The 22,554-nt window shown below is 41.3% G+C and overlaps 1 protein-coding gene across 1 annotated transcript in view; it reads left to right on the forward strand.

Annotated features, from left to right (window-relative positions):
- Window positions 1–22,219, forward strand: part of SLC9A8 (solute carrier family 9 member A8) — a 489,369-nt gene extending 467,150 nt beyond the window's left edge. Inside the window, exons 15-16 of the mRNA XM_085619441.1 lie at window positions 18,665–18,811; window positions 19,967–22,219. Of these exons, the coding sequence (XP_085475567.1) occupies window positions 18,665–18,811; window positions 19,967–20,074 (255 nt within the window). The 3' untranslated portion in view covers window positions 20,075–22,219. The remainder of the gene's footprint in view (window positions 1–18,664; window positions 18,812–19,966) is intronic.
- Window positions 22,220–22,554: the final 335 nt, after the last annotated feature.

The following is a 22,554-nucleotide window of genomic DNA, read 5'->3' on the forward strand; positions in this document are numbered from 1 at the left end:
GAATTTATATCTTAACTTTATTATTATCCAGCTGTTACGGGCACATGGGACCTTGGCTACAGTGAGTAGAATAATGAAGAAGCCTGAGCAGTTGGAACAATAGTCTTTTTTGCTCTCTATATATAAGTTTGTGCCTGTCCACGTATGTAATCACTCAAAGTATCCAGTGTGATGGCATGGCTAATAGATTCTTTCCTGCTGATATTTTATTCATGATGAAATAGTACACTGTTCTGCCATGTGTTCAATATAGCTAGGATCTGTCAAGAATATGTGTGTGCTATATATATATATATATATATATATATATCTCAAAGCTCCAAGGTTTCCACCTGTGGAGACGCACTCTGACGTCCACTGCAGCAACCTTCATGAGGTAAAAGCCGGATCAGCGGGCGGATCCAGTTTACAGCATGCCTGTCGATCACGCCTGATGCGTTTCGTGCTCATTGCATTCTTCAGAGGCGCGACAGTCATTTTGGCATAGAGGCCACACCTCCCACTTAAAAATATGAGCCCTCAGATGGGTGACTCAAATGAGTCCACGTTGGTTTGTGGGTCTTGTAGTGTGTGCTTCAGTTGTGTGCCGCTGTCTGAGACATTTCAAGCCCACCAATGGGCCTCCACTCGCACATCCAGCTTGTCAATCCCTCATGGATGCCTCCACATTGAGACTCCGTGATTCGGAGCTCCGTGGCCCCAAATTTCCGGGTGGTATATCTCCCGCGGCTGGGAGGCCGCGTAAAAATCAAAGCTCCAAGGTTCCCACCTGTGGAGACGCACTCTGACATCCACTGCAGCAACCTTCATGAGGTAAAAGCCGGATCGGCGGGCGGATCCAGTTTACAGCATGCCTGTTGATTCACGCCTGATGCGTTTCGTGCTCATTGCACTCTTCAGAGGCGCGACAGTCATTTTGGCATAGAGGCCTCACCTCCCACTTAAAAATATGAGCCCTTAAATGTATATACATATTTATTTTTTCACAAAAAAAACAAATGTTAAAGGGGAATTATAGTTAGGTGACATTGTCAGTCATAACATAACTTTTTTGGCTCTGAAACAACAGTGAAATTTACTTGTTGTAGTTCAGTGAGCGTACTATAACTAGCGCCCCCGCCATGCACTGCTTATGACTTCACATATCACGTCAAATCATGAACTGTTCAATGACATAATTGATAACATCACTGATGACATCTCAATTTGCATTATTGATATTACTGATGACATCAATGAATGCAACAGTTTGGTATTTGCTTATTATAATAGGAGGTATTCAGGGTGTTACCATCTACCACATCAAAAGGCGGACCAAGGAGGTTTAGAAATCCTCAAGGGTTGACTCCCCAATCTAATCTTTTCCACAAACAAGAACCCTTGTGTCTAAAACAGAAAACTTTATACACAACTGTTACAAATGAAGACCTAGATGCAAAGGGCTATACCTTTAAAAAGACAAATTCTATCACCCACCATAGGTGGCATGCTTCATCATTAGGATTCTCCTCGTACCATCATTCCTAGTCATGGTTCGGGCCACAACCCCCTCACCGAAAGGGAGGAGCTCTGAGATGTTTTTGTGTAGAGGAACGGTATACAAAATACCACAGTGATGAGCTCAGGGTAGTGAGGGCAGCAGAGCAGGTTACGCAATATCTCATTATTTGCGCGCAGACGGGCCAGAATTAAAAACAGGGCACTCACAGGAAACAAATATACCCGCAGTGAGTGTCAGTATGCCGTCAAAACGTTTGGACCTATTAGCCCTTATGCAGAGGTGTAGAGGCATTAGGACCTATTCATAAGTGCTGCTGCTCAATGTGAACACAAGTGTGAAGTGTGTAAGAATATCAAATATACAGAAGCAGCCAGTGATCCTATTAAGTCATCATGAGGTGGTGGATTCACTGGTGGTACCCGCTGATGTCTGGGAACGCGCCTCAATTCACTCAAGCATGTGGGTCAGGTGAAATCACGTTTTGGGACCCCCACCCATTCCCTTTTGTTCTCAGCCTCCATTTGACAGATCACCCCCAAAACGTTCCAGGAAGGAGTTAATGTGGATGAAGTTTTTTTCAAACATTTTGTGAAGATTCATCAAGCCACACCAAAGTTATAAGCAAAACAAAAAATGCATAACCCATGTTCTAACTATAACTACCCAGAGGCGACTCAGTCCAGAGTGCTAAAATAGAAAAGGTGAAAAAAGACATAAGGGAGAAGGAGAAGGAGTAGGGTAGGGATTTCCTAGGGCGGGTGGTGGGTATCGCGTGGGTCCAGAAATGTTTTTTTTATTTTTTATTTTGCAGCAAATTCACGGATGATCCGAGAGTCCACAGTAAAATAAAAACAAAAAGGCACAGGTAGGCAAGTCTGTTCCCACTTGGCGGGAGATTTTAATATGCTCCCACTGGCATGCTGCAATAGCTGAGCAATGCCAGCTTCCCTTAAAGGTTGGAGTTCCCTGGGTTCCTTGTGGCTCGGGGAGGGAAGGGGAGGCACGCAGCTCCCTCCCCTTTGCAAATACCTTTTGGCCCCGGGGGATGGCCGTGCACAGAGTGGGGTTGGATGTTGGAGGAGCCCCCCATCATACATTTGATTTTCGGGTTGCGTAACAGCCTCACATCAGCAGAACGAAGAGCCCGCAAGGGTCTATTGTTTAAATACCTTGGACCACAGCCATGAAGCGGTTGGTGTGCCAATACCAGTGTTTTTTTAACATAATCCTTTCCTTGAACTGTAGTCAAGTAGGGAGGGATTAGAGTACGACGAGGGATCTTGAACAGCAACTGTGCAGATGCACTCTGGACCACCTGTAGCCGATTGATCAGGCGACCTTGTAGGCCCAAATAAAGAACTTTGCATAGTCTACTCTAGATGTAATTAGATCACCATTTTCTGAGGCTAAAGTGACAGAAGAAACAGGAACTCCTGGAGGTAGCGAACCAGCACAGAACATGAGCCCACCACAGAGTCCGTCTGCAGCTCAAAGGACAGTTGCCGGACTATCTTGACTCACGAATTTCTGCCTACTGTAGCTGGGGGAGGGTGAGGCATGATAGTCCTCCCACTGCTGAAGAGATTGGAATCTGAGCAGAAAGATCTGTCTTATTTGAATTCCATTGAAGATTGCTGGCCCACATCCACTTAAGAACAGCCCCATCCACTTAAGCACAGCCCCCAAACATCCCTTGAAGGCTTCCTTTGCAGCGAAGACCCCATTCTCAAAGGACAGCAACAACTGTGTGTCGTCTATTTAAGAGATTATCTTCACTCCAAAAGACTCCATCAAGAATCCAGAGGGACATGCAGATGTTAAACAAAGTGAGCCTCAAGGAGGAGCCCTGGGGTACCCCAAAATTAAGAGCTTTGGAGGTGTAAAAGTAGGGAGCCATCCAAACTGCCTGACTCCTATTTTCTAAGTATCGATTCCTAGCCAGCGCCAGAACTCGACTCCAATGTTCTCTAAACGATGTAGAAGAATAGGCTGGGACATGGTATAAAATGTTGTTAACAAATCCAATTGAATCTTATGCTCCGCCTCGATTGGAGTCTGATTGCATCCCTGGCACCAAGCCTGCTCTGCATGGGGAATGGAGGGCTCTTTCTGACCATGCTGCTAACTTCTTGCCTCACTGCGGTCTGCCAACGAGGCTCAGGATTCAGGTAGCTCAGCTGGCAAAATCGTCCTTAGTACCTTCCTTGTCTAGATGAGCCCAAGAAATGCTATGCTTGGCGACTGCCGCTGAACAGAACACACAGCCCGGATCTACTGTCCTCTGTCTGCACTACACACACAGTATGAGCCAGCCAGAAGCATTCTATACATGGCGAGAGCTCGCCTATTCTAGGAGGTGAAGCTGCACATTAATCGAAGGCAGGCCGGCCACGTGGAGCAATGGGCAAGAGCAGCCGTCACCTTGAATGCCTGGCTGCACCCACTGGGTGGCCTGGGAATGGCAGGTAGGGCAGCTTGTAATACATTTTGAAAGCATCCACCGCCTAACCAATGTACAAAAACAGTCCTGGTCCTCTACAATAAGTATTGGACACTCCCCGGCACAAATTAACCGCTGCTTCTATCCATCACACCTGCCCCTGAAGAGAGGGCTCTGGAGGCAAGCAGTCATGTTACTGTCAACCGCAATCTTGACACCTGGTTGTGGTTTGACATGTTTTAACAAAATTCTCACTTTGACGACTGATGGAATCCGACCTCAAAAATATTGAGCTTACACTGATGAAGAGTATTTAGCCTTGATGTTGCTCTCTCCATACACTGTGGGGACACTTTGTGTTGACTTGAGTATTGTTCCAATTTGACTGTCAAGATGTATTTTTGTCATAACTCTGGGATGTCCTGCGAGGGTCCATCACGGCTGGCTATTAAACCCAGATTATCAGGATATCAACAAAAAATAAATGCAGATGCATTTAACACATACAATTAATGCACACAAGTAAATCTAGCAGGTCCTTATTTATGTGGTCAGTGAGCGCACGCAAATTTGGCATGGGTCTGCCCAAACTGGTCGCTTAATATTATCAAATGATCACCAGGTGTGACCACTTAAACAGAGAACCAGGTTGGTTAGTTTGAGAGATCCTACGTGCAGAGCAGTGCTGAATGAGACATTGATCAACGTGACTGCATGCTCACTATTTGGACTAGGTCACTGTGAGGTCAGTATGTTCTTAACTCAGGTTTTGATAGGGATGGTTATTTTTATTCTCTTGTAGTAGCCGTTGGTAGGAAATATTAATTCACGATCACAAACGTAACATCTCAGCACCAAGCTAGACTCTGCTGATGAAACAGAAATGACAGAAGAACCCATAGGCAATTCAGAGCGCCGCATATGACGTGATACTTCTGTCTAAATAATTATTTTCAGCTCTCTGCTCTACAAAAACGCTCTTGACCAGACCCCGAGGGGACCATAATGCCCTGTTTGGCTTACACATTTTCGTTTTGGGCTCTGAGTCAATTTATGAATGGATGAAGCTATGGATAATAAATGCTTTCATTGTGTGTATAGATTCCTGGGGTCGTGCTGCGCAAAAATGCAAGCCATGACGTATTTGGATAAAGCCACCTAAAGTGTTCTTTCATATTATCACATATTGTTGAACGGCAGCAATATCAATTTTGATGGAACCATATTATTATAGCCCGCTGCCGAGGGCTGGTTGTTAAGTGCCCGAAACCGAGTTATGGATTTGAGATGCGGGCGAGGGCCCATAACAGGGAGAAGGCCTTTAACAACCACTATAGCCCGAGACAGAAGGGCTATAAGGCTATTAGAACATTATACCCTCTAAGGGTAGACCATTCTAAATTAAAAAGAGAGAAAAATGACGGGAAATTTGTACCTCACCGACAGCTGATATGGCAATGCTGAGACGATCAGAACTATAACCTCCCAAAGTACTGAATGTTCACAATCCATGAGGGTTGTTGAATTATATTTCAATGCAGCAGAAGGATGATATTGTATTGTAATGATGACTCTGTGTTTTCAATTTCAATAAAATTGTTTAAAACAAATTTTAAAAAAAGAGAGAAAAATGAAGACAAATATTGGAATGTTGGAGTTCCAAGCTTATACCGACGATTATAAGGCCGGAACTATACCATGGTCTTCATTGGAGTGCTCAACATTCCAGTGTTCTAATATAGCCTTAGAACGGCCATTAAAGGCCCGCTCCAGCGCAGCTTGGGCCTTTAACAAGGGAGTGGGCCTTTAATGGCCGGTAGTGCCCCCTACTGAGGACTCTTAGGCTGTTAGAACATTCTGCCCCTAGAGGGCAAAATGTCCTAATTTGTCAAACAAAGGCCTTAGAGCCCAAGGGGATTGAAATCCCTTCTTTCAGGCTCGGTGAGGCCTTTGTTCACAGTTGTTGCTGTGAATAAACTTTGGAATGTTGATGCTCCAGGCTTATACCGGCTATTATAAGCCCGGAGCTACGCCATTGTCTTCAATGAGCGCTCAGCAGTCCAATGTTCTAATAGTGGATAAATAGCATTGACTATATTTCTAAGACTTTCATTTGAAAAAACATGTTCTTCTGAATGGTAGATACGTAGCACCTTTGATTTAACAGTGTAAAGTAAAACACCCTAATGTGCTGTTATGTGTCTTGACGGTGTGGTTTAACAGGTTTGGAACCGCCTTGGGGATCATTTCACATCTAGGGTGTTCATGTCTTTGGTGACGAATAATTCCTAGCATCTAGTAGCTGACAAGCAGATGATGTGTGCACATTTCTTAACCAGTGTTCACCTGAGAAATAAGAACCTGTACACCAGAGGATAAGTCAAAATTATGTAATGTTATATTATTTGTTATATCGTGTGTTGCAGACACAGCACAAAATGCTACATGAGTGAGGGACGAAGATGAAATGCACAATGTGCAACTAGAAAAGACCAGCATCTCTAGCTCAGCCTGTAGCTGGATTCTGAGCACTACTGGAAGAACAGCATGATTTTCAGGCATTTCCTCCAACCAAGTCATATCACTTTCAAATCGCAGATCCACTGATTGTGCCATCCACAGTCTCAACCAAAGAACACCTAGTGCGATTCCACCAGACTTGCTTTTACAAAGAGTTGGGGATTATATAATGGAGCACATCCCCACTTGATACATCAGGAAGGCACATATTCTTTAAAGGTGCTTTTTAAGTTAAGCAACAGCTTGTTTTGCAGGTCATTCTAGCCGCCTTATATTTCCCTCGGCTTCCATTGGAAGACCGTCGAGGCGGGTGATATCAATAGTGGCCTGGGCCCTTGGCTTACATTTACAAATAATATTAACTTCCTGTTTCTGAGTCCAATGAAGCTAGTTTAGTACATAGGCAGGTTCTCAAAACACTTGTGTATTTGCATAATTTAATTTTAGGAGAATTTTTGGCTTTCACATTGAGAGCCTTTTACCATTATTTGAGAAGAGCAGACTATTCCTAACGGGAAAAACACTGATAATTACAGGCCTTCCCTACTTCAAAGACTGGTTCATTTGTAGCTCGGAACCCAATGCTCAACCGTTTTACTGTTCTGTCCACTGGGGATCTGGTCCCAATGAAGTAGAATGGTCTGATGACACACCCACCTCTGGTGTTCCTCCCATTAAGGTCATCCCAGTCTTAACTCCTAAGTGGGCAATAAGACGTTGCGGCAGTGAACATCAAGTTGCCAAGCAGACCCAACTCTTCCATCCTTTTCTTGCCCTTCTGCCAGTTTGATCTTGAGCTGGGTGCTGTCTCAACAGAGATCATAATCCACCCTTTGTTTGAGTGACCATTTTTAAATATGGATGGGGTGTGTTGGTGGAGGTATGCACTTTAGCATATGTGTATTGTAGTTTGCCTTGCCGTGTTGTATGACTGGCTGTTCATGAAAGGTTTCCTCGGTTGGGAGAGTTTGGCAAGGCTTTACAATATGAGTAACTGCTGCACATTTCTGAACAATGATAACATTGTGGTTACTAGTATTGCAAGCTTCTGACCACCGCTGAGAAACTAAACGGCTGAGCAATGAACCACACTCTATTCCACATAGGTAAATAGGTTTAAGGAGGGTGACCTTTGCTCATCTTCCGCAGCTAGGCCCAAGCGGCAATGCATACCTTACAGATATGCATGTAGGTGCTTTGTATAGGAAACCCACTAGTTAAAGCTTTATTATTTAATGAGAGAAAAAAAGCAAAAGAAGAAAATACAGATTAGGGGTTCAACATTTAAGGGGATCAATATAGAGAATCGGGAATATATAGAACCCCGAAATTAGTTTCTTTGAGAGAGAAACATTCCTTAATCTGTTTAGATTCAACAGGGTTAAATGTTAAACAATAAAAGTTCAAAAGTCACAAAGAGAGTAGTTTTCAAGGTAAAACATTCCCCAAACCTTACAGAGAAGTTAAAGGAATTGCCTGAAACATTCAATAAAAAAACTGGTATTATCCAAAACCACTGGAGGACAGGTATGGACCATGAATATGGACTTACAGACCTTGAGTCTAAGGAATTTAATTGGTCAGAAGTGCTGGAGAAATGTCAGACTTAGTGCACTGTTGCTTGTTGATTGTTTTTGGCTGTAGCAATATAATGAGTTATTGCAACCATTAAAACGTTTTGAATTTAGGATTTTATTTAAGTTTTCAACTTATGGAGGCATACTCGGGCAAATAATTTAAGATGATGGGATACCTAATAGGAGATACAGAAGAAAAACTCAAACCTACTGTGTAAGATTTCTGAAGCTTTAAAAAGAAAATTCCCATGACTAGTTTCAAGGAAAATGTAACTCCGTATATGTCTGATGTTGCCTCTATGTGAGGGAAATGTCTCTTGCTAACTAATTGTAAGTTAGTTGTATGACCGTGCCCATCAGTGCAACTGTGCCACTCATGTCATTTTTCCTTTGTCCCTGAAAGTTCCCAGGCTTTTTTCTTTTTTTCATAACATTGTTAGGTATATATTCTGAGAGACTCGCCCACTCCGCACCAAACTGTAAATTGGTACTCCTCAGATATGCCAATATGGTGTACCCCAAGAAGAGCAAATCCACATTGGTCTATGCCACCCTGCTGTTTCAGTAGGGTAGTTGCCTTGGCCCCACAGCTCATGCACCTGCTGCTGCTGCAGCATATTGATTGTTTTTATGGTTCATGCTGTCTACTGGTCTCCACGAAGTGCAAGGCCTTAGAGCAGGCAGGGCAGTCCCTGTGCGTTTACTTTTTGTATGTTTGAGAAGTTGACAAATATTATATGATCTTCATAAGATTTGTAATAACTATTTTATCATCACCTCACAGTCTTTACTTTGTGGGGTGTTACGTCACAGGTAAGTACATTGGGAGGGAAATTACATTGCAAGAACATCAGAAATATTTACATTGCAGGTATGTTTTAATTGTTTTACTTCACGGACCTTACATTTGTAGTTAGTATTCCCAGGTATAGGAATTCCTCAGAATTTTGGTCACTAACTACTTTGACCCCGTTTGACGAAGCTACATGAAACTTTCCAGACCTATTGCTGTTTCTACAATAGCGGCGGATGGAACGTTTTGTGGTAATTAATCAATGGGGTGGGAAGATAAAAGGGTTGTCCCAAAATACGTTTTTCCATCATTGTATTTTCTGTTCACATTTGTATTGGACGTAGCGCAAAAAAGGCTGAATGGATTTACATGAAGTTTGGCAGGATTAGATAATATGGTGCACAGATGATCTTTTTGAGTACTACAGGTAAGTATCTTTTAAGCTATAAGTCATTTAACTTAGTGATACCTGTTGTTGCAGTCTTTTTTACAATATTTTGAGGTATTTCGCGGAAGTACTGCAGTACATTGTCATGACAAGTCATTTTGTGATGGGCCAATGACTGCCTTTACGAAAATTAAAGGCAGACATTGTTTTTAGGTAGACTTTACCTGTGTTCTGTTCTTAGATGTAGGTAAGTATTAGATTTGATAGTTTTTCACTACCTATTACCACTTTATTGAAGTGGTAATAAGTTGAAGTTTCTCTATATTTAAAAAAAAAAAAAAAACAGAATACGGCAGTAATAATAATTTTAATGTTTAAAAAATAACTACTAAAAATTAATTACTGTACTCTGCGCTATTCCACTGTACTGCACTCCACTGTACGTCAGTAACACTCAAGGTTATTCCACTGTACACTATGCTACTGCACTATATGCTGCTCAACTATACGACACTCCACTGCTACTTCACAGTAAACCAATATGTTCTACACTATTTCACTCTACACAACTCCACTGTACGACATTTCACTCTATGCTATTCAACTCTTTGCTATTCCACTCTGTGCTATTCCACTCTATGCTATTCCACTCTATGCTATCCCACTCTATGCTATCCCACTCTATGCTATCCCATTCTATGCTATCCCATTCTATGCTATTCCACTCTATGCTATTCCACTCTATGCTATTCCACTCTATGCTATTCCACTCTATGCTATTCCACTCTATGCTATCCCACTCTATGCTATCCCACTCTATGCTATCCCACTCTATGCTATCCCACTCTATGCTATCCCACTCTATGCTATCCCACTCTATGCTATCCCACTCTATGCTATCCCACTTTATGCTATCCCACTTTATGCTATCCCACTTTATGCTACTCCACTCTATGGTACTCCACCCAGCTGGCAAGTCACTATACGCTATTACACTGTCCATCACTCCATTCTACGCCACTCCACTCTATGCCACTTCATTCAACCTTACTACAATATCCCCTGTCCCTTTGTATGACATTCCATGCCACTCTACTTTATGCTATTCCACTCTATGCTATTCCACTCTATGCTATTCCACTCTATGCTATCCCACTCTATGCTATCCCACTCTATGACACTCTATGCTATCCCACTTTATGCTACTCCACTCTATGCTACTCCACCCCGATGGCAAGTCACTATACGCTATTACACTGTCCATCACTCCATTCTACGCCATGCCACTGTATGCCACTTCATTCGACCTTACTACAATATCCCCTTTCCCTTTGTATGACATTCCATGCCACTCTACTGTACAATGTTCCACTATATTCCTCTCCACTCCACTCTGCGTCACTACACTATATGCTAGTAACACTCAAGGTTATTCCACTCACAACCACTTCACTGTATGCTGCTCCATTATATGCACTCCACTCAACTACACTTCACGCTATACCACTGTATGCTGCTCCACTCTACGTCAGTCCACTCTACGTCACTTCACAGTACGCTATTATACTGAACGCCACTACAGTCTACCCCACTACACTCTACCCCGCTCCACTCTACAACTCTCCACGCCATCCTACTGTACGCCACTACGCTGTACCTCACTTCACTCTACCTTACTCCACTCTGTCACTCTACTGTACCCCACTCCACTGTACACCACTCCTCTCTAGTCCACTCTTCAATATTTAGCTTTAAGTCACCTCTACACTATTCTACTGTTTGCCACTACACATTACCTCACTCCATTCTACACCAGTCCACTCTATGCCACTCCACTGTACACCGCTCCACTCTGTGCCACTGTACGCCACTCCACTCCATGCTATTCCACTGTATGCTGCTCAACTCTACGACACTGTAGTCTAAGCCGCTGCACTGTACGCCACGTCACAGTACATCATTCCATAGTATAATATTCCACTGTACGCAACTCCACTCTATGCCACTCTAATATATGGTATTCTACTCCACTCTATGCAACTCCACTCTGCTAATCTAGTCTACCCCAATACACTGTATGCTAGTTCGCTCTACATTACTCTACGCTATTCCACTGTACCCAGCTTCACTCTCGTACGCTATTCTACTCTACACTACTACACTCTACGACACTCCACTGTACACTATTGTACTGTATGCCACTCTGATGTGCCTCGCTCCACTGTACGCCACTCCAGTCTACTCCACTGCACTCCCTTAACGGCACTCCCATCCAGTTAATATACTCTACCTTTTTTATCAGACCCTACTCCACTATACTCCACTACTGGACTCTATGGCACTCCACTGTACGCTACTCTGTCCAGCACAACTGTACGACAGTCTATCCACTCCACTCTATCGTACTGTACTGCATTCTACTCTACCCCACTCCACTGTACAACACTTTAATTCACTCCACTTTACCATACTTTCCAACATTCAGCAGTCCAATCCACTAACCACATACCACACGACGCTACAACACTTTACTCCATCGTATACTACACCACTTCACTGTATTCAATTCCATGTCAATGTGCTCTAGAACAGCTACTCCACTGTATACTATGCCACTCCCCTGCACTACACTTTATCCACTCTATGGCACTGTACAACACGCTACTCTACACCCCAATGTACCACACTGTACTCCACTCTACCCTGCAAGACTAAACTACACTGTGCCATTATACAACACTGTACTCCACTCTGTGCCCCTACACTCCCCAACTCTCTATCCTACTCTATACCCCTACCCCGGTGTGCAACACTCTACACCATTCTATAACACTTTCCAACACACTCCAACACACCACTCCACTGTACCGTACCTAGTGCCCCTCCAATTTATAACAATTTACTCAACTGCACACTTGGCCACTCTACCATGCACTGTGTTCTCACAAAAGATTTGATTTGCAATGTCATAACTGTTCTGCCTTTGGTTACACTGCCTTCTCCTTCTCACTGGCGTCCTCTTGGTTGCAGGATGTCTAAGGAGGGTAGTGAATGATGTGTTTGTAATCTCTATTCCATCAGTTTTAGGAAGTGTGAGGTTTGTTAAAAATAGGCTGAGGGAAACAGAGAGTGTTTCGCTCCAAATACACAGGTGCAAGTGGCAAATGCTTAGAAGTTACCATTTCCAACTCCTCTCAAGGTGAAAAGGGATATGTTTCCCTCTCTTTTGCCCCAAAGGTCACGGTCAGACACCTGCGTAGAGTAAGCAAAATGTCATAGTAACAACTGCTCCAGGTCAACAAGTAAGACCTCAAAGTTAATACTTTCAATGGCTCACCGTCAGGAAATTGATATGCTTTGGATTGATTGATGATGAGGCTACGGTCAACCTCCAGAGACTTCTACTGAAGAGATTAGTCTGTTACCTACATTTGAAGATGACACGGACATGCTCTTTCAACTAGGTGTCACCTCATGCACTCCAGATGAGGGTAGTGCTCATCCAATTTTTGCATTCAATTCTTCCACCTTATCCAATTACCTCAAAAGAAGATGTTATGGATCTCAAGATGTGCACTCACAAGATCTCCAGATGGATACCTTAGGATAGGCACTTGTGAGGTTGGCGTTAGCTTGTTATTCTATTCTGCAGTTTGAGTTTCAGAGAGAGACTCCTGTGATGGAGAAGGAAAATATACTTTTAAGTAGACTTACCTCCAACAAGGGCTCAATGAATTAATAATAGTACTCACTATCCGCTCCAGGATCATAGTTATGAATAGTGGTTCTATCACAACCATTCTGATCCTCTTATTCAAAATTAAACTGCTTGATTAACTCTTTTCTGAGGGTTACGAAATAGGGCAGCGTCTAGAGTTCTTGGTAGGCTCAATTACCACTCTTTTCCAGTTTAAATGTACCAGCTGCATATACTGCTTTCTTTTTAAAAGGCAGTGCTACATTTGTGTCTTCAGTCAGAATTATTTTTCTGACTGTGGTAAGTTTCATTATTTCTTTGTTTACAGTGACTTACATTGACGTACTGGGATCCTTTTAGGTCACATCATTGTGGATTCCTCTGGTCTGTGCTTTTCTGATATGTCAGGGGTTGGTATCGCTTCCCTGGTGCCGGTTGACTACTAGGCCAAAATATTGCAGTCATCTCCCATGAAAAATAAGAGGGAATTGGTTGATTTTACGCATATCTATGATGCTTGCAGGACATTCTGTGTAAAAACGAAAACTATTTGGGATCCAAACAAGTCACACACTCTGAATTCCTCTTGGTCTCCATTTTTAGGTTGAGCCTAGCGCAGCGCAAATGCGCTGCCCGGCTCTACTTTATGTAAGGGCCTCCAGAAATCCACCACACGCTCGCGCGTGTGCTTGTAGTTTTGCCCCAGGCTATTGGCCTTTGCGTGCGTCTTTTTAACAAAGACAGCACGCAATTGGCCAAAGCCTCTTTTTGTCCCACCCATGTGCACGCCCATGGCCTAATGCTTGCGGTTACGCGCAGCAGCGGCATATGTTTCCAATTATCGTGCCCAGACGTGGGAGCGATAATTGGAAACATATGCTGCTGCTCGCAACCGCGCGCGCACACCAGCAGCTCCCCCATCTCAGGGGCGACGTTTTTTAAATTATCGAGCCCTGTTGCGCGCACCATTCTGGTTTACTTTAATTCGGAGCGCGGCACCCGATTTAGGCTCACTGCGCTCCGTTTATTTATTTTTTTATATTTATATCGCACGTAAAGCACTTCAGGTCTCGCGCAATATAGCACTGTGAAAATAAAGGTTACATCAAAAGTAGTGAACTGATGCAAAAAGGTAAATGACTAGTGCCTTCTGGCCACCAGCTGTGGTGTGAAGGTGGCACTTTCCTGCTTAGTTTTTTTTGGGGGGGGGGTACGCCTTCTCAGGTTCTTCGGGGCTTTGCCCCAACATCCTGTGACTCTAGGCATGGGGCAATTACAGGATTTGCCCCAAAGTGAAGGGCTCCAATACTTCTGGTACAGGTTACTGTTATATAAGCTAAAAATATTTCTTGGCCAGCCCTCCTTCTTACAATATATATCACTCATCCGAGCATTGTATTGGTGGTGTTTGTAAACGCCCATGCCGTGTGGGGTCCTGAGGGGAACCATTTTTCCCTTGCAACACCACAGGTGCTATAGCTCCAAGACAAGGTCATGTGCATGTGATGCCGGATTCCCTTCTCATGCAAGGGTTCAAATCCCACCATTGACAGATATTCTATAACACCAGTTTGATCGGTATACAGAGGTAGTTAACGAGCTGAGAGGTTATAATAAATCGATTCGAGCAGAGCCTACAATTTCAGGCCCAGGTTCGCAACCAGTTAATGGATCAGGCACATTAAATGGGCTATGAAGGGGAAAATATATTTTACAGTCTACAAAGAATGGGGCTTGAGGACTTATTAAAAGTAATAGTTTTCCCCATGTTTTCTAATTCGTCATTAACCTTTACAATCCTGTGTAAGGCAAGTGATCTAATGCATTACAAGTTTCATGGGGCTGTCGATAGTTGTGTTGGAGCTCCCATGCTGGGCAACCCCCATAGAAGATGGTTGCAAAACCGAATGTGATAGTTTACACTGCAAATTCAGAATGAGACGTTGCCAGTTTCATATTGGACACTGCATGCCCCGCTTATGCCATTTCTAGGCGCTGTAATTAACAGGTGATTTATACTATGCCCTATTTAATAGTACTCAGTTTACCGACCGTGGAAGGACAGACTGCTCAGTTGGCCTTTTTCACCATGTGGACTTGAGACAGCAAATCAATAGACATCAACATGTTACATTTCCAAACTGGCCAGAGCACCTAACGGTCTAACATGAAAGCCCTAACATAAAAAGTATCGATCTTTGAGCTATGATCTAATGGGTATGGGGAGCGGGGTATGAGTGGTGGTAGGGTGCACCCTCTAGCCCATGAACCACTTTGTTGTTCCCATTGCAAGGTAAGATCAGGACAATTGCTTGCATTTACATATGCTTGCACACAGTCGGACAGAGCACAACTGGTGACTGTAATGTTCCAATTCAATGTAACTTTACTGCACATAAAAATATATGCTACCTAACTACCCACTTACAAGATACCAAAAGCGAGACCTATTGGCTATGCCAATGCTTGTTCAGAATTGTCTGGGACTGGTAGTGTTTCCTTGGTGCCGGGTGACCCATGTCTAAATATCACAGTTAGCTGCATCCGAAGTATCAAATTAAGTTCAGGGAAAAGTCCTTGATATATCCTGGGTACATTTCTGGGATTATCATGCCCAGGGCCTTAGGTTCACCCACACAGAGGAATATGACTCCTCGGTGGTAGGAATTTTGTTGTGCCCTGTAGATTCCAAATCTTTACCTCACATGAATGCAATACGTATGGCATTTGCATGGCATTCTGGGTAAGAAAAAATAGTGAGATCCATGCAAGCCACACCACCCTGCATTCTACAAGATATCTAGTTTTTAGAAATGCCTGGGGTTAATTTCCCATGGGTATTAGCTGACTCCATGTCCAAGTACTGCAGCTATACCCATCCCAAGAATAAATGTAAGTTTAAAGCAAAATTCTTGATGTTTCCACACTTCTTTTCCTGTACCAGTCTAAAGACGTTCCTAAACAAAAACAAGTGGGTTTCAGTTTTGTATCAGGAGAAGTGAGTGAGACATTTGGTTATTTCTTGCAGGTGCTGGACCTTTGCCTTACATACATTTGAGACAATAATGTGATTTAAGCCAAAGTTTGATTTTTGCAAGGCTTGTGTCTTGACGTCCTCATCCTACAGTTTCTACCCCACATTTGTCCCCGAATCCTGAAAGCTAACTGCCTATTTTGTTTCTTTGTAACCTGTAACTTGTTTGCAGAAACATGTACTGTTATGAAGGTGCTAGTGTACTAGAACTGTTCTTAGGAAAAGCACTCTGATACCCATTCAAGTTCAGGTCTCACTATACATCATTGCAAGTGCATACATTCTGGATAAAAAGTAATGGGGTCATGCAAGCATCATTTCATCTCTTCACATGGCTTTTCCTGTTCCATTCAATAGGCCTGCCCACACACCTGAGCTTCCATTGTTATTGCATTTCTCTGTATTTTTGGTTTCCAATTGGAAGTCAATGTGCACAAAAACTCACTTTAAAAAAATACCATCAAAATAGTAGGGCATGATGGATTACCCTGAATCTGAAGTGCAACAGATAACACATATACCCAAACTCAGACTCTTTCGTGCATTTCGAAAACGAATATCTTTTCTTCATAGTAATTTTTATTAGGTCTGACCTATAGACAGCTTTAGCTGTTTTTACAGCCTTTTAATTTTTTAATCATTCATATTGAAAATACTTACATATATACAGGAACGTTTGTTTTTCAGCAGTTAGCTAGCTGCCTTGAACTGTGAGTAATGACATTTTTCCTGATCATATCTGCATATAAGTCTGAAAAGGAGTGCACTTTACTTCCGCGACTGCTGTGACTGGACTGTTAGGTCATGCCTATATTTTTATATTCTTTTAACTGTTTGCAAAATATTTTTTAATATTGCATATGAATGCTTACATATTTGCCACGGCCAGACTTCTTGGCTTTGCCAATGCTTGTTCGTGGATTTTTTCCCTGTGCATTGAATGTAGTTGTTACACAATGAAAAATCATTGTAAGTTGCAGATTAATTTATGCCTCTGGGTATTGCAGGTTATTTGGACAACTGGCAAAACCTGTATATATCTGACCGGACTGGTCTTATATTGCTTTTATTCATCAGCCTTCAGTGCAAAAACTCATAAATGAAAATCTTGTCATTTATGGCTATAATTTCCTACTTATTTTCAATACTGTTTTATTGCAACAATCTGTTTCTTTGTGTAAACCTTGCGCAATCTATGCAAATGATGTCTTACTAAATTCAGATGTGTCTAGTTTTCAGAAATTCATAGCTTTCTTGGTTCATCCATGGGGTCCATACTACTTTCTCTCACAAACCAAGTATGTGGACCCTAAAACATTCGAAATATTGACCACCATTTAAATTATTGCATAAACGGTGGTGAAGAAATTGAAATGTTTTCAACGCTGCCTGTTTCTGAATGTTGGAAAGAGAGCAATCTTTTCCAACAAACCTTTTGTTGGTGCCATTGTTGGAACAATACACTTTCTTGAACCACACTTGGCTATTTTCCCGGGCCTCCGCCCTGGCAGCGTCAATCTCAGGGTATCTTTTCCTACATGTTGCCACAACATATGGGCATAGAGAGCCCAAATCTATTTTGTGGTAAAACTTTATTTAGGCTTAAGCACACACTGCCCCATTTAAAAAACAAAAGGCATCCGCACGGAGGGGGGGGGAGACTCTCATGTCTTATACCGTGCAATCCATTTACAACATCCAACCGTGCAATTTATATTTGGAGAGTGAATAATTAGTGAACAGTGAGGCATTGACAATCATGAAAACTCCATGCCCCTGTTTAAATATATTTAGGTCTAGCATTAGTAAAGATTATTTGATTTTATTAAAAATCATACAACTACTTATACAGTTTCAGCCAGCCCTCTTCATTCATCGGTCTTCTCAACTGTAATTCACATTTTGCTTCTGCCCACCAGAGCATACACCATTGGCCAATGAGTCAGCCACCTCTGCTATTAGTTTCCTTCTCTGTGAGTGACGGCATTCCACTGAAGCACAAAGTTGTCAATAACAGAGAAAAAGATCTTCTTTCAGTGGCAGGGACTTGTGGTCATTGAGAACTTCTTTTTTTTTTTTAAGCAAGTTAATTTTTTTTAATGTTAACTTATTTTAAACTTTGCAAGGTCCAGACAGCTCTCCAGATACTGCTGCTTGGCCTTTACCACCGCTAACAGTGCACTGCTTTCCCACGTGCACTGATTGTCTCGCCATGTATGTAAATTGACTTTTAACCCATTCCAAGTTGGCATGCCCGCGTTTGCTCATGCATGCACATAAGTATACATGACTGTCGTTGATTTTTTTTTAAAACTTTATTCCAAAATATATGTGTGCAGCAATCTTTTAATGTTGTTCTAAAAGTTAATTAAGAAAACTTTAAAATATGGTTGCCTTTGTATGTGCATGTTCAGTCACCCATTTTTTAAAAGTGTTTTTGTAGTAAATATTTACAAAAACATTTTTAGAAAACATTGGCAAAGCCAGTAGGCTGACAGGCAATACCAGATATTTTGGATTTGCCCGCACTTGTGTTTTAATTGCATTTTATGCTTCAAGGGTTACCTCAAGAGAGTCTTTCAGTCTATAGATAAGTGCCTATTTTGTGCATTGTTGAATTCTGAGTTTCACACAGGTCTGTATTACAACTGTGAAATTGAGGAATGGTAATGTTCCATAAAGCAGCTCATTGATAAAGTTTTAATATCTTGTAGGGAAATACTATTGAATCCGAACATTTGTCTGAACTCACGGAGGAAGAGTATGAAGCCCAGTTCATCAAGCGACAGGATCTGAAAGGATTTATGTGGTTGGATGCCAGATACCTGAACCCTTTCTTCACGCGGCGGCTCACCCAAGAGGTTGGTTCTTCATTTTGCAGAGAAGTATAGAATGTATATGTAAGATTACTTTCCATTCTGTCTAATGCTCCTTATGGTATTCAGATCTCCCAACCATTTAGGTAGATTCATTTGGTACACAATACGTGAAGAACATTTGCTTAAATATCAAAAGTACTTTAAGTGCTCAAAATCCAGCTCAGTTGGGTTTTATATTTGCACACCCATGCACTGCTGTTTTTATTCACATATTTGGTTACAGGCCTATACAAGAATTGTTAGTTGTACACTTCTGTCCTAACGAAGGTGTCCAGAAATGTGGGAAATCAACTCTTGCCTATGATGTGACAAAAGCAAACTTCAGTAAAGAAGAAACATAAGTTGAATGCTTCACTAATAACCACCCTTCCTTTCTTACCAGCCACAAGACTGCATTCACTACCTCCTTTGCCGTAAATAGATGCATATAAGCATGCACAGCGATCTCATTTTTTGGGGATGCCAGCTTTCTAAACAGATCTTCTTTTTGGTTCAGTTATCCATATCAGAACCCTGTTCCCGAACTCAAGTGCCATTAAACTTAACGAAGTGTTTTACAAACCATGTACCAAAATCCATAGGCATATATTTGACAGGAAATTTTCTTATCCTATAGTTTTAGCAATAACCCATGATGTATTCCATGTTGTGGCCGACTACTGCTAATCATCAAATTCAGCAACTAACACTCACCCGCTCGTTGAGACTCTCATATGCCAGACTTTACACATTGTTCATATTGTGACAGATACTTATCATACCAAGTTACAAATCATATGAGCTCATAGTACATATAAATGGATCAATCAACAATTCCAAACTCCTCAAAATATGACTATTTGCTAAGCACTGTTATTTGTTCCCTCTCTCCTTCCAATATTGAAGCTTGGATTAAGTCCAGAGGACAACCTAGTGCCATACACACAACCTTTACAAGTTCAAATACTGCTTCTGCTACTGAAAAGTTAATGATAAAGTCAGTTGCGCCTTGATTGATTAGAGCGGATATTACTAATTCCACACATTGCTAAGAGAATTTAATGGATTTGCCACGACTAATTATTTCTGTTTAACTGGTGTCATCGATCTGTGCTGCTAACAATTTTCTTCTTTAATTTTTGTAATTTTCTGCTTTAGGATCTACATCATGGAAGGATTCAAATGAAAAGCCTAACCAATAAGTGGTATGAGGAGGTTCGGCAAGGACCATCTGGATCTGAAGACGACGAGACAGAGCTGTTGTAGCCATGGGCCAAAGTTGTTTTGTGAAAGCATGAAGCACTTTTTTTCTTAAATGTTTAAAGAATTTTCTTGTGTAAACATTTTTTTTAAAAACTTGACCCTGGTACCGAAGGCACAAATATCAGAGACAGCTAATAGCCTTCTGGTGGAGGATAAGACGCAGCCAAAATTCATTTTAAAGCCTTATTTATTTTTTCTTTTCACAGCCTCTCAAATGAAGCTCCCTCCGGTCTGCTCACAAAACATATCCCTCTTTTCGTCAAATTGCAGATTTAATTTTTAAATGGTCTGCATCACCGCCTGTATGTGTTACACTATGACTGTCGCACCTTTGCACAGTGCAAGTTGAGGAGGCTTTTGTTGATATAAAATTCAATCTGATGTTAAGCGTTTTATTACACCAGCAGCTCAAAGCATTTTCATTATGTTACTTATCTTCATACTTGAAATGAGAGGACACTTTGAATGTGAAATTATTTAACCACCTAATGCTGACGAGCTAAGTGGTCTTTGTGTTAATGCTGGCATATTGGAGAATTGTTGCCTTTTATGAAGATAAATTATTTTGTTTCAGTGGAAATGAGATATGCAACATATTTTTCAAAGATATTTGTTTACATTGTTTTGCTTTTACTTCTTCCCTGTTGCTACCTAAATGAGAGTGAATAATCAAGCTTTTTAGATCAGTTTATTCCAGTGGATAAATTATTCTGATTGTTATTTATATTTCAACTTTGCATATTTACTCTAAACCACCAGATGATCCATTTCTCTTTTTATCAGCCATGTTGGCGTTGTTTTTCAGTTTCAGGTTCCTGCAAGCTTCATAACTCTAATAGAACTCAAAACAGTCAACTCTTGAAGTACTTATTATTTTTCACTCCGAGTATTCTGTTTTGGTGTACTGCACAGAGGCCATGTGTACCATTCTGAATACCAATACCAACCTCTTTATTCCTTACTAAGAAGAACTTCATGACTGAGTCTGAAATCTTACTAGTTGATTTTAGAATACATGGCATTCTGCAATCCCTGTATAAAAATGGTCTCTAAATTCTTTATGATAAGCAACTTGTAACACCCCCAGTCGCCTGTTATAAAGAATTGACTAGCCGGTGAACTACAATAATTTATCACAGTTAAGTTTGGAAGTCAAAGTGCCTGCTGACAGAGCCAGAGTGAGGTCACAGAGGATAATTAAAGCAGCTGTTAAAAAAAAAAGAAGCCTGGCTTTTCTTTCTTTTTCCCAGTTTTCTACCTGCACAGTGACAAGCAGAAAGAAGATATTCATGGCAACATGTTTTTTTGCACTCCTTAAGTAATTATAGAAAAGTTAACATTTTCCTTTATGTTTCTACATATTCCGACTACCTACACCTTTTTAAAAACACTGACTTTTATTAAACTTATTCTAATTTCTTTTTGCATCAAATATCTAATACTTTTTTGGTGGCTTTAATTTTGAATGAGAAATTCTATTTTTATTTATCTTTGCAAGCATACTCTCTCATTTATATGCCAGAGCTATGCACCAAGATTTTTAGTGGTTTGTTGGAAAGATTATTACCAAAAATAAAGTACCCCCTGCTGTACATTATAAGGATTTTGCAAGTCACCGAGTAGCTCCATAACGATATGAAGAAACTCTGCCTTCGGGCATGGAACTCCTGAGTGACTTGCAATATCCTTATTACGTATGGCGAGGGGTACTTTATCCCATATATAGTGACACAATCACAGACTGTCACATGCCCGTGCAATATCTACATTGCTTCCAAAAATAAACTAACTAAAGATTTGTGTAAAGTTAAAGTGGATCACCTGTTGATAAGCTATAGGGACAAGTATACAACATGCTTCCACAGCTTTGTTGGTGGTTCCCTCGCACGAAAGATGCTCACGCAAGCCAAAAAGTGAAAAATAATAGTGCAAACATTTACAGTTTTTTTTAAAAAGACGTGAAGTACAAAACACTTATCCATATGTAGAAGGCATTCAGAAAATATTGTATTTTCTCATTACATGGAAAAAATGAGAAACACTGACTTATAACAGAAATTGTGGGACCCACGTTGGAAAATGCTTAAAGACCAGGACCAAAAACACTTGGTAATCCTTAAAGGCAATAAAGTTAACCAAAAAATTAAAGATGTTTCTTGAGTGATCAGTTTAACATGTGTACTCTTCTGTCTGCAGATCTTCCAGGCTCCAAAGCTAGAGATATCACAGATTTGATGTAATGCGCCACAAGGATCAGTGATGCCAGTTTCACTTTTTTCCCCACTCCTTTTACCAGAGCTTTCCAGTTTTTCGCCTTTTTTGCTTTGTTGGCAAATCTTGGTAGTTACAGAATTATGCTGGCCTTAAATCTATATTTTCCACGTTGGTACTGCTCAATGGTCCTAATTTTGTCAAAAACATAGAGGAAAACATTTAGTCTTTCTTTAATTGAATCAGCAGCTAGAGAAACAATGCAATAGAAA

Source organism: Triturus cristatus, chromosome 7 (genome assembly GCF_964204655.1).
Source record: "Triturus cristatus chromosome 7, aTriCri1.1, whole genome shotgun sequence".
Lineage (NCBI taxonomy): Eukaryota > Metazoa > Chordata > Amphibia > Caudata > Salamandridae > Triturus > Triturus cristatus.